This window comes from Oncorhynchus masou, chromosome 31 (assembly GCF_036934945.1).
Source record: "Oncorhynchus masou masou isolate Uvic2021 chromosome 31, UVic_Omas_1.1, whole genome shotgun sequence".
NCBI lineage: Eukaryota > Metazoa > Chordata > Actinopteri > Salmoniformes > Salmonidae > Oncorhynchus > Oncorhynchus masou.
In genome coordinates, this window is record NC_088242.1 from 25,707,185 (window position 1) to 25,720,473 (window position 13,289).

Genomic DNA, 13,289 nt, shown 5'->3' on the forward strand with positions numbered 1-13,289 from the left:
GCCTTAAAGGCCATGTACTCATTATTCGTGTCCAATGAATAATGTGGAAATTTAGCAAGTTGAGGAGACTAAACTGCTTGGAGTAACCCTGGATTTTAAACTCTCATTGTACAAACTTATTGACACAATAGTAGCTAAGATGAGATGTCTGTCCATAATAAAGCACTGCTCTGCCTTCTTAACATTATCAAAAAGGCAGGTCCGACAGGCCCTAGTTTTGTCACACCTGGACTACTGTCCAATCATGTGGTCAGATGCCAGAGGGACTTGGCCAATAATAGGGCAAAACAGCTGGCCCTTAAATGTACACAGAGCTAACATTAATAATATGCATGTCAATCTCAAAGTAGAGGAGAGATTGGTTTCATCCCTACTTGTATTTGTGAGAAGTATTGACATGTTGAATGCACCGAGCTGTCTGTTTAAAACTACTAGCACACAGCTCGGACACCCATGCATACTCCACAAGACATTCCACCAGAGGTCTCTTCACAGTCCCCAAATCCAGAACAGACTATGGGAGGTGCACAGTACTACATGGAGCCATGGAACTATGTTCCACATCAATTAACTCATGCAAGCAGTAAAATCAGATTTAAATAACCAATCAAAATTAATCTTATGGAACAGCAAGGAGATACACATACAAACTTGCTTTTTTTGTGTTGTAGATATATTTATGTAAATTTGACCTTTATTTAACTAGGTTAAGTTAAGAACAAAGTCTTACTTTCAATGACAGCCTAGGAACAGTGGGTTAATTGCCTTGTTCAGGGGCAGAACAACAGATTTTAACCATGTCAGCTCAGGGATTTGATGTTGCAACCTTCTGTTTACTAGTCCAACACTCTAACCACTAGGCTACCTACCATCACAGGTAGCCTAGGTAGGTAGCCTGTATGGTAGAAGAGTAGTGGCACGCTTAATGTGTTGTGAAATAACTGCCTTAATTTTGCTGCGTCTCGTGCATGTATTTTTTATCTTGTGAACATGCGTCAGGTGATAGAAATCTGAATGCACTACAAGTGCTTTGAAAAGTTAATGTAATTATACTTTCCTCATTCCTACCGCACAGACAACCGCTAAAGTACATAAAATATTATATTATTCAATATTCTGGCCTGTAGAGGTCATGAGAAGTAACTTTCCTGATTCAAACGCACATTTTTGCCCGATGTAGAATTCAATGCAATTGAACGTCAGGTTTCCGGGCAACTACATTTCTTGCTCTTTGGGGTTTTAGGCTGAGTTTCTGTATAAGCATTTTGTGACACTGCTGATGTAAAAGGGCTTCATAAATACATTTGATTGATTGACATAGAATATTATGTGTTTTTATTCCACAAAGGACAAAACCAGAGATAAACACAAGTCCTAAGGAGTCTTCCCAGTCAGAGGCCAGTACACTGCCTCTTTTGCCTTTGCTCTAAGAGTCCTGTCTGAGTTTGTGTTGACTCAGAAAAGCACTGAATGTCCTCCTTAGTCTTGCATGAGTTTGCGTTTGACCGTTGAACTTTCAGAAGAGAAATGTACAAACAGTGCCCCTGCGGCTGTACGTGACCTCAGCTCATACAGGTCAACATCATGAGCCCACTCTACATTTCCCCAATGCCCGATCTATGGAGAGGGAAAAGAGACAGAGGAAAATAAATCATTAGTAAGAGAGAAAGAGATTGAATTCATATCCACAACGCTATTCTAATCTCTGTATATGCATTGTTTCTGTGGCGAGTTCCTACCTGGAACTCCTCCTCTAGTCGTGACAGCAGCACAGCCTGCTCCACTGTTATGTGTTTGTCTATTAAAGCAAAGGCAAGCACCACTGACTTCAGCTGGGTGATCACATACTCCAGACCTACACAAATAGGAGGTCACACAAAGAATATTAGTAGTCTTGTACAGCCTATTTAACTGAGACTCTGCAATATTATGTGATCATAAACACCGGTCCTACTTCTGAGTGCAAAGCAAGAGGCTCTACCTGAAGTGGCCCAACAAACTGAAAACAGAGACGATTCTCTCTCCCATTTTCAGTCCATTGGTCTAGGCAAGAGGCTGATTCCTTTCAGCACCCACATACAGTAAAGAATTTGCACATGTGCACGGGACGGGACTACCTCTAATGACTCTTAGATGTTTTTACCTGTCAGGGACCAGAAGTTATAGGAACCCAGGTGCTGGCGGAAAGTATCCATCGTCGCCTGTGGGATCTCTGGCCCCAGTATACTGGTGGAGGAGCCAATGACTACGTTGTACCTGAAAGAGAAAAACATTCATTCAAGTATTTGCAAGACAATGCTACAAATCTCTGTTTCCCTCCTTTGCTGAAGATGACATGCAAATACATACATATATATATATATGTCCAGTGAACTTTTTGTAAGGTAACTCACAGCAAATGAGTCAATGATCATGTTAAAGTAAAACCAACCGGTCTTCAATCCAGTTCAACACAGGGTCCCATTCATTATTCTGAAGCTCAACTAGTGATGGAGGCTCCTCAACTCTGTAACTGCAAGGAGACAACATACTCACAGTTTCAATCCCTGTGCAATCATACACATGAATGATCTGTAGAAATAATTTCAGATGGAGGGAACCTAAACCCTCATGCTACTACAAATATATCTTGTGTACCAGATAGTGTCAGTCTCCAGATACTTGAGGGCAGCGGTGATCATTTGGTCCTTGCTGCGGAACGTAGGGTTATCTAGGGCTGTGTTGCAGAGAGTGGTCTGGAGGAGAGAGAACAAATCTCAAATTGCACCCTTTTCCCACATATAGAGCATTAGTTTGAATCTAGGCCCAAGTCAAAAGCTCTAGTGAAAGTAGTGCCCTGTATGGGGTACAGTGACCATTTCAGATACAGCCAACATGAAGCATTGAACAAAAGTACTGAGGTAAAAGGTCATACCATATGCATGCTGTAGAACTTGAGCATGTCTTTCTGAGTATCCCATTCATTCGCCACGGCAATGGCTAAGGCTTCGTTGGGGGCTGTGAACAGCTTTCCTCCTGGTGTTTTCAGTTTCCGCCGGTCCAGGTTGATCTCAAACATGCCACCTGCAGACCAAAAATCAAGGTAAAAAAAAAAGTGAGTTCTTGAATTCTTAGCACTCAGACTTCTTATTTAAATAATTTCAAGAGAGAAAGACCCTCACTCTCCAAGTTCTGCTACAGTACTCACCCTCTCCATGGGATATGCTAACATCCTCATAGAATTTCTTTCTTTCTGTTGAGAGCGAAACAAAGTAAACATGACAAGAAATGTGCAACCTTCGTGGTGCACATAGCCACGATCACTGTAAACCAGCAAGCTCGAGAGCCTTTTCTTGATATTTGATGAAACAAGTGGCTGGTGCATCTCTTACCTGTGATAATGGAGTAGGATTTTGAGTTCACAGAGAGCAGCTCAAACATTTGACCTCTTGGGCAGACAGTGGGGGGAGAGAAAGCATGCCCCAGACAATTGTGAAATCTCACAAGATTCCTCAGCATCGTGTCAGTGACAGAGATGTTTTAACAAACAAGTTTCCCCAATTGAAGTGGGGTTCAAACCTACAGTCGACTTGGCGAGCTGAACTAACGTAAGCTGACAGGAATTATGAACGCCGGATAGTTTCGCTTTTCAAAATGCAGGACACACTACTGTTGCTATAAGAAACGACTGAAATGGCTGACGAAGAATAGTTGAAGGTTGACTGATCTAAAACGAATCATTTGGAGAAATACGATCGTATTTGCACACACCTCTCACTGCATCGCATGTGTGACCTTTCGTGTTTAGCAGATTCGACAGATTTTCCAGATACATGGGAAATGTAGTTCTATTCTTGTTATACAATCAAACAGAATGGAAGAGTGCCAGAGCGAAAAGGACTACATCCTCAAAAGTCATTGATAGCGTTGCGATAAATAAGCCAATGAGCAGCGCGCTTTTAGACGAGTGCATCCCTTGGCTAATGAGAGAAGAGAATGCTGCTGTTTTATGACGCCCGCAACGAAGTCCATTTACTTTTCTGGAGCTTGGTGTGAGTGACTGAAGTATTACATTTGAAGGGATTTGGATGTAGGTGAGCCGCCTCATTCGTGCTCTCTGTACCATCTTCCCACATCTATCGCCCGGACGGCCACTGACTGCGGTCGGTGTCCTTCCCGCGGTACCAGAACCATGCCTGTCCCCGCTGGATACATCAGTAACACCCCCATGGCCTTCAAGTCCTCGGCCTCGCTTATCCCACCTCCCTTGATCAACACCCACCAACCCGGTGTTATCGCCTCGCTTCTCTACAGCGGCTCCAAGTTCCGAGGACATCAGAAGAGCAAAGGCAACTCCTACGATGTCGAGGTTGTTTTGCAGGTCCGTTAGATTTATGAAACTTTCATTTGCCAGTTAGCTGACGACTAATTGCTGATAAAAATGTCAAAACACGTAATGATTGCCAGCTTCCAGAAGGAGTGTTCATAATCACCGGCCATGAAACCTAGATGTTATCATTAATTGAATTTACATTCTAGTGACGGTAGGCGAGCTGGCATTAGTAGTGAACATGTTATTACAGAATGTGATTCAGCTGTGTTCAGATGCATCGTTGGCTCACATTATGACACCATTGGAAAGAAGTTACACAATGAATGATCCTTCATTCCACTATCTAGCAAGTGAACATTTACATACTGTTTTCAAGTCTTGTGTTGTTTCTTTCAGCATGTGACCATGGAAGACTCATACTTGTGTGGGTACCTGAAGATCAAAGGGTTGACAGAGGTGAGAATGATTTACTTGATACGGAAAAGAGGTTGAATAAAGGTTTATTCTAACCATTTTATTTTAATCATGGTTTTGATTCCCAGCATAACTTGTTTCTCTTTCTGTTTTCTTCTTCTGAAGGAATACCCCACTCTGACTACGTTCTTTGCAGGGGAGATCATCAGTAGGAAGCGTCCGTTTCTAACCAGGAAGTGGGATGCAGATGAGGATGTGGATCGCAAGCACTGGGTAAATCGAATATGTGATTATTCATTTAATTTAGCCTAATTTAATAGTTTGATTCCACGTTGATCTTCCATGTTGATCTGCTTTAGACTTCTGTGTCAAATGAAGTAGGAGATCATCTTTCCTGGTGAGAATGTGAGGGTGTCATCCCCCTCATTAATGTTTTTTGGTTGCTGTTAATCTCTCGTGGACAGACTATGTAAAATAAATAGTATTGTGACGTCTGTCAAATTCCCTGGGATGCGACAGCTAACAGGCTAGTTTTGGTGTTCCGCCACTGGTTATTTGGTCGTATCAGGATTTGGTGAATGTGGTGCTTAAAGTGGGGGCAGTGATTTCAAGCAATGAGGGGATTCGATTAAGCTATCCCAGGTGGGTGGACTTTGCACCGGGTGAAAAGTGATTGAATTTGTTTGGAACCTGGGGGGAGGGGGGGGGGGTCTGATAACGGTAGATTTGTCAAGCAAGAACAATAGTTATGATTGTTAAACGTATTGTATTGTTCCAGCGATTAACAATTTTATATTTGGGCTCCAGGGCAAATTCCAGGCCTTCTACCAGTATGCAAAGACGTTCAACTCGGATGAGTTTGACTATGAAGAGCTGAAGAAGTCTGACTACATCTTCATGAGGTGGAAGGTAAGCTCCATTACCAAGGAAAAGCTGAATCATGGATATGAGGTCTGGCAACATTTCCTGTAAAAATACTGTTGTTATAATGATGTACTAACTGTTGTATTCTCTTCCACAGGAGCAGTTCCTGGTCCCTGATCACACCATTAAAGACATCAGTGGTGCTTCTTTCGCTGGTTTCTACTACATCTGCTTCCAAAAGTCCACAGCCACCATAGAGGGATACTACTATCATAGGAGCTCAGAATGGTAACAGGAGACTAAATACTAACTGGGTCATTGATGAACATGTGATAAAACTGGTTCAGGCCTTGTGAACTTAGAACATATGCATCTGTGCATCATCAGTTCTTATGCTTTTTTTTTTCTTTAAATTAATATTTTATTTGCTCAGGTTATCAGAGCCAGGATGCAGTTCATGCCCTAATTCTGTGGGGTGTGAACTTATTTTTTTAATATGTTTTTTTCAACTAATCAAAAATAAATTGAACAACTGCTCTCTGTACAATAAGAGTTGAGGGCTTGGGGTTGATTTGATTTGGGACTGGCCAATGCATCTCTCCTCTCCTGACTATCTGCACTAAATAGCACTGTCTGACTCCCTCTCTGTCACAGGTACCAGTCGCTGAATCTCACCCATGTTCTGGAACACAGTGCAGCCATCTATGAGTTCCGGTGACCCAGGCATTGTGGCTTTGTTGGCTCAGAAAGACTTTAAGGCCTGCAGAAGCTACATGAAGGAGGCATGAAGACTGAGAAGGACTGGGGAAGGATGGGTAGAAGGGGGACATGAAAACTGTGTTGTTACACCTACCAAGAGGATGTGCTTTTCTGTCTGAGGAAGAAAAGGAAATGGAATGATGGATTTATTGATGGACAGATGGAAGCAGGTCTGTTGGACTGGAACTTTCACGGAGGAAGGTATGGATGGATGGAAGGGACAGAGGGAAAGGACTGCTCTGCCCCAGCCAGGGCAGGCAGGAGCTTCAGTCCTGTGGGATTGGGGCAGAGAGCCATAGCAGTGTGATGCTTTATCATTTCTTAATTTGTTTTAATGTCTGATTTTAAAAGCTTGTTGACTTTCACTCTGCTGCGTCAAGGTCCAGTCATGAGTTATGAAAATGGAGACTTCAGTACTACAACACTTGTCTTTGGACACTTTATAAATAAAGCTGGGGTTTTCCTCTTGCAACTGGGGATTTGTCTGCTTTTATCCAATTCTCATCTGCGCTTAACAGATATTGGACAAAGATTCTTCTGCTCTACTCTATCAAACGCTGGATCTCTTTTGAAGCTAAATGTCAGCGTGTGGAATAATGTTCTGATGAGCTACACTCCGTCTTTTGGATTGAAGCTTTAAACACTTCATAGCTCATTGAATGACAGTGTTATTGTTTTATTTTCAATCTAGGCTAACTCTTCTGATTGCCTGCAAAGAGATTTTGCAAGTTACCTCTTCAGCTACTCGTTGTAAATGTTCAGACGACAGAGTAATGACTGTCTGGAGGTCCGTGCTCTGTGGAAAAGACAAGTGACATTTGTGAGTGCTTGTGGTTCTTGTATCGTGGGTTTAATTTGCACACGTTGTGTTTAACTCCAGTGCCACACTTCTAATCCAATATACATGTGTAATGTAACACATAGGTCATGGTTGGATTTAAGGAATCATATGTTACTAAGCCCATGCAGTCAGCGGCATTTTACGTTTCACTCGCATTCATTAAAACAGAAATACTTTTGTCACCAACTTCTGTTTTCCTTGGGTGTCCATGCCCCTTCATTGTTAACTATGCAGCATTATGCAACAGCATCATTCTTGACTTCAACCATACATCTCCAAGTTTCAAAAACCAGATGTATTCTATAAAATAGTATTCAAAATGTCTTATCGTTAAAGGAAATCTTTTGTCTAATGGCCCTTTTCAAGCACTACCCTTCCACATTTGCACCTGTCCATGCAATTGTGCCATCGTTTTAAACTGTAGCAAAATGTATTATACCAGTGTGTGTGTGTGTGTGTGCGTGTGTGTGTGTGTATGGACTGAAAGCAGATTGGTGTGGCCTGACTGGTTGTGAAGAATGGAGTAAATCATATCAAAACACCCCTTATTATGTTTTTTTCTTTTAAGACTATTGTATGAACTGTACTTCACTGACATACTAGCAATGGGTCCTGTTATTTATATTACTCCACAAAAACACACAATGAACTAAATATTATTCTAGCTGGACAAATACACAGTATGTCAAATATTAAGAACTCCTGCTCTTTTCATGACAGACTGACCAGGTGAATCAAGGTTAAAGCTATGAACCCTTGATGTCACTTGCTAAATCCACTTCAATAAGTGTAGATGAAGGGGAGGAGACAGGTTAAATCATTATTTTTGGTGTATGTGTGCCATTCAGAGAGTGAATGGGCAAGACACAAGTTTTAAGTGCCTTTGAACAGAGGTATGGTAGTAAGTGCCAGGTAAACCGGTTTGAGTGTATCAAGAACAGCAATGCTGGGTTCTTCATGCTCATCAGTTTCCCTTGTGTATCAAGAATGGTCCACCAGCCAAGTGACATCCAGCCAACTTGACACAGCTGTGGGAAGCATTGGAGTCAACATGGGTTGACTCCAATGCTTCCCACACCTTCTAGAGTCCATGCCTGGAAGTGAGGCATTTCAGAGGCAACTCAATATTAGGAAGGTGTTCCTAATGTTTGGTATACTCTATTCTGAGCTACCTCAAGGTCAAGAATGCACAGCTGGATAAAGTGTGGCAGTTTTGGCTCCCGAGCTGTTCCCACCTATCTAATACTACCCTCTAGTGGTGATACCAGTTTGATACACATTGTTGTTGGGTCTATGCTATCGGGAATGCTTGGGACGTCTATGCCCCCCCCCCCCCCCATTGAAGTAGACATTTAAAATGGTAAGGGTTAAGGTTTAGGGTAGGGATGTCCCAGGGATGCCAGATAGCACTGGCCAGGGTTGCTGTCAATAGTTTACAACACAGTATTCAGGGTCATAATGAAAGAAAGGGTTCCAAAGGCAAAAAAACATTCCTTACCCCAGGACAATAAAGTAAAGGAACACTCTGTTTCTGCATAGACCTGTTCATTTATTGACAGGGCAAACAAGCAGGTGTATGTTTTGGCATCATTGCCTTCATCAGAGCCTTGGGGGTCAGTGAAACTAACAAGTAACCATTTCCGATGCCTGACTCAGATTCTGTCTTAGATTAGTTAACCATAAAGTACACTATGCTTCATAGATATCCCCTCCTGTGCTGTGCTGTGATGAAAAGGATCGCTGCAGGGAACTGAGTTTCCTGAGGTCCCGCACGGAGATTGAGGGACCGGGCGAGGAAGAGGACGGACGGGGGGAAGCGGCATAGATACGGTATATAGTGAACAAAAATTGAAACGCAACATGTAATAATTTGATCCCATGTTTCATGAGCTGAAATAAAAGATCCCAGAAATATTCCATACGCACAAAATAAAAAAATTTGTTCAAATTCTGTGCACAAATTTGCTTACATCCCTGTTAGTTAGCATTTCTCCTTTGGCAAGATAATTGGCAATTGGCATGCTGAATGCAGGAACGTCCACCCGAGCTGTTGCCAGAGAACTGAATGTTGTCATTTTCCTCCAACGTTGTTTAAGAGAATTTGGCAGTGCATCCAAACGGCCTCACAACCGCAAACCACTCCAGCCCTGGACATCCTTATCCGGCTTCTTCACCTGCGGGATCGTCTGAGACCAGCGACCCAGACAGCTGATGAAACTGAGGAGTATTTCTGTGTGTAATGAAGCCCTTTTGTGTGGAAAAACTCATTCTGATTGCCTGGGCATGACTCCCCAGTGCATGGCTCACAAGTGTGTAGGCCTATGCCCTCCCAGGCCCACCCATTGCTGCGCCCCTGCCTAGTCATGTGAAATCCATGGATTTGGGCCCAATTAATTCATTTAAATTGACTGATTTTCTTACATGAACTGTAACAGTAAAATGGTTGAAATTGTTGTATGTTGCGTTGACATTTTTGTTCAGTATAGAAAGAAGGGGCGCGAGGTGCAAACCTGTAACCCAGGCCCGAGTACTTTCTCATTTGGGTCGAATACAGGAGAGAAATGCATGTTACGTGCCTGAAGATTGCGAGAAATTGACAGATAGTGAACTTGAAATCGATCCTGACAAGTGAGGAAAAAGAACCTGTGTCATGAGGTGAAGGCTTCCGAGGTCTGACTTAGTGAGTATGAGGCCCCAGACAGATGCCAGTCTGTGCACTGTGCACCTGCCAACTTTCCTTCAATTCGCAAGTATCTGAAACTTTCACCAGAGAAAGAATCTGAGTGAAACAGCGCCCCTCCACCTTACTACATGTATCCCATGTATCTGATGCTGGCTGGGCAAAAAGACATGCTATACTCTTTTTGGCCAGACAGCATCAGATCCATGGGCTACACATACAGCGCTTTCAACGTATTCACACGATCACTCACACCCCTGGACTTTTTCCACATTTTGTTGTTACAGCTTGAATTTAAGTTGAGATTTTGTGTCACTCGCCTACACAAAATACCCCATAATGTCAAAGTGGAATTATGTTTTTAGTATTTTTTACAAATTAACTGAAAATCAAAATAAGTCAATGAGTATTCAACCCCTTTGTTATGGCAAGCCTAAACAAGTCACATAATAAGTTGCATGGACTCACTGTGTGCAATAGTGTTCAACATTATTTTGAATGACTACCTCATCTCTGTACACCACACATACAATTATCTTTAAGGTCACTCAGTCAAGCGTTGGACTAGTAACCGGAAGGTTGCAAGTTCAAATCCCTGAGCTGACTAGGTACAAATCTGTCGTTCTGCCTCTGAACAGGCAGTTAACCCACTGTTCCTAGGCCATCATTGAAAATAAGAATTTGTTCTTAACTGACTTGCCTAGTTAAATAAAGGTAACATAAATAAAACTCAGTCAAGCAGTGAATTTCAAACACAGATTCAACCACAAAGACCAGGGAGTTTTTCCAATTCCTTGCAAGGACGGGACCCTACTGGTAAATGGGTTAAAATAAAAAGCAGACATTGAATATCTCTTTGAGCATGGTGAAGTTAATTATACTTTGGATGGTGTATCAATAAACCCAGTCACTACAAAGAAACAGGCGTCCTTCCTAACTCAGTTGCCGTAGAGGAAGGAAACCACTCAGGGATTTCACCATGAGGCCAATGATGACTTTAAAGCATAGCTTAATGGCTGTGATAGGAGAAAACTAAGGATGTATCAACATTGTAGTTAGTCTACAATACTAAACTAAATTACAGTAAAAAAGTAAAAAAGTAAGAAGTCTGCTTTCCAACAAACACTGTGAGAAAAAAATGCACTTTTCAGCAGGACAATATCCTTAAGCAAAAGGCCAAATATACCCTGGAGTTGCTTACCAAGACGACATGTTCCTAAGTGGCCTAGTTACAGTTTTGACTTAAATCGGCTTGAAAATCTATCGTAAGACTTGAAAATGACTGTCTAGCAATGATCACCAACCAACTTGACAGAGCTTGAATAATTTAAAAAATAATAATGTGCAAATATTGCACAATAGTTAATACCACTGACAGCTGTTCAGTATGGCTTATAAATGGCATGCAGTCCAGGATGACAGCAAAGTGTTTTTCCTTCTTAATCTTCTCAACATTGGCATCTTTTTGTGCAGCCAGAGCTATCAGTTTATTTTGGATACTCTTGCTAAGATAATTATCAATTATGTAATGATTTTCAAACTATCTCAAACGTTCAGTCATTACAGGGTCAAATTGTGCCATTAGCTCCACCTGCCCAAGGAAGTTGCCGTTTCTTGGCTTGTGTATATCCTCTCAGTGTCTACAAAAGGCTTGGTTTCATTCAACCAAATGACAGATCAATGGCAAGCAATCTCCCCAAAACCATCTTACAACGATTTACCTCAAGTGCCATTAACTCCATGTTTGCATTTTTCCATAAGGTGGCGCCAACTCTCCATGTTTTGTAAATGCTCAGTTCAACGCTCATGTGCTTTCAAATTGGTCCTGATATTCTTCCAGCAATGAAAACCATCACTGCTCAAATTAGTCTTATTTTCCCCCAAATTACGACAATAAAAACGAAACGGGGCATCAGCCCAACTTGAACATAAAAGCCATGTCCGTGTGTTGTTTTTTCTCGGTTTATCATAACTTTTTCATAGATGTCACCTCGAAGTCTAAAAGGGACTGCGTCCCCACTTTGAGGGAATACTGTTTTGGCCCCTGTTTGACAAGATCACACTTCTGTTTGTCAGACAGCGCCTCTGGCCACATCATCACTTCAACACACAGTGGGTCCATGTATTGATCTCTTTGTGACTCTGGAAGATCAAGGGCTAGAGGTGAATAAGGCTCTGAAACCGAATTTGCATGATTTGCATCTTTCTCTCCGAGCATTTGCTCTGCTTCGACATTAGCTACCACTGTGCTACTACTAGTTATAGCATGTAGTTCCAATGATGATTAGTCACCGACAACAGCAGAGACAGTAATGCTACTGGTTAAAGCGCTAGCTAGGCTAATGCTAGTGGTTGTTGAAGTGCTAACGAGGCCTGGGCCTGTCTGGGCTCATCATTGTGTCCTCTGCCTCAACGACAAAGGTAGTATTATCAGAGTCACCTGTTTCATTACAAAAGAAATGTGTTAACTTCGGTAATTTCTCTGTTCAAATAAAATGTCCTTATTTTATGTAGAATTAAAGTCAAAAGTTGATTTTTCTTTGGTGCATTTTAGCTTACCCTAACCCTTTTCCGAACCATAATATAATTCTACTAACCTGCTAGGTTAATTATCCTAATCTGCTGCGTAAGTTCTCCTAATGTCACGCCCTGGTCGAAGTATATTGTGTTTGTCTTCATTTATTTGGTCAGGCCAGGGTGTGACATGGGTTTATTGTGGTGTGTTTTGTCTTGGAGTTTTGTTGAGTGTTGGGTGTGTGGCTTAGTGGGGGTATCTAGCATAGTCTATGGCTGTCTGGAGTGGTTCTCAATCAGAGGCAGGTGTTTATCGTTGTCTCTGATTGGGAACCATATTTAGGCAGCCATATTCTTTGAGTGTTTTGTGGGTGATTGTTCCTGTCTCTGTTTTCACCAGATAGGCCGTATAGGTTTTCACGGTTGTGCTTTGTTTTGGTCGTTATTTCATGTCTAGTTAATTTATTAAAGAACATGAATAACCACCACGCTGCATTTTGGTCCGCTTCTCCTTCGACAGAACCGTTACACCTATCCTGCTACAGCAGAAGGAGCCCCCCCCCCCCCCCCATCCACATCGACGGGACCGTAGTGGAAAAGGTGGAAAGTTTTAAGTTCCTTGGTGTACACATCACAGACATACTGAAATGGTTCACCCACACAGATAGCATGGCAAAGAAGGCGCAACAGCGTCTCTTCAACCTCAGGAAGCTGAAGAAATTTGGCTTGTCACCTAAAACACTCTCAAACTTTTACAGATGCACAATCGAGAGCATCTTGTCGGGCTGTACCACCTAGTGCGGTCTGCACAACCCATCACCAAGGGCAAACTACCTGCCCTCCAGGACACCTACTGTATCTGATGTCACAGAAAGGCCAAAAAGATCATCAAGGACAACAACCAC

At 42.2% G+C, this 13,289-nt stretch overlaps 2 protein-coding genes across 2 annotated transcripts; one reads left to right on the forward strand and one right to left on the reverse strand.

The window, feature by feature from the left end:
• Nucleotides 1-1,312: 1,312 nt before the first annotated feature.
• Nucleotides 1,313-3,799, reverse strand: atpaf2 (ATP synthase mitochondrial F1 complex assembly factor 2). Its single transcript, XM_064950481.1, has 8 exons — nt 3,372-3,799; nt 3,188-3,232; nt 2,915-3,063; nt 2,638-2,735; nt 2,432-2,512; nt 2,144-2,256; nt 1,740-1,855; nt 1,313-1,617 (listed from the first exon to the last, which is right to left on the reverse strand). The coding sequence occupies exons 1-8, from the start codon at nt 3,496-3,498 to the stop codon at nt 1,480-1,482; spliced, it is 867 nt and encodes a 288-aa protein (XP_064806553.1). The 5' UTR covers nt 3,499-3,799; the 3' UTR covers nt 1,313-1,479.
• Nucleotides 3,800-3,953: 154 nt separating this feature from the next.
• LOC135523665 (glucose-induced degradation protein 4 homolog) lies at nt 3,954-6,821 on the forward strand. The gene is made up of 6 exons (XM_064950484.1): nt 3,954-4,360; nt 4,709-4,768; nt 4,892-4,999; nt 5,534-5,635; nt 5,748-5,878; nt 6,245-6,821. The coding sequence occupies exons 1-6, from the start codon at nt 4,172-4,174 to the stop codon at nt 6,306-6,308; spliced, it is 654 nt and encodes a 217-aa protein (XP_064806556.1). The 5' UTR covers nt 3,954-4,171; the 3' UTR covers nt 6,309-6,821.
• The last annotated feature ends 6,468 nt before the right edge of the window (nt 6,822-13,289 follow it).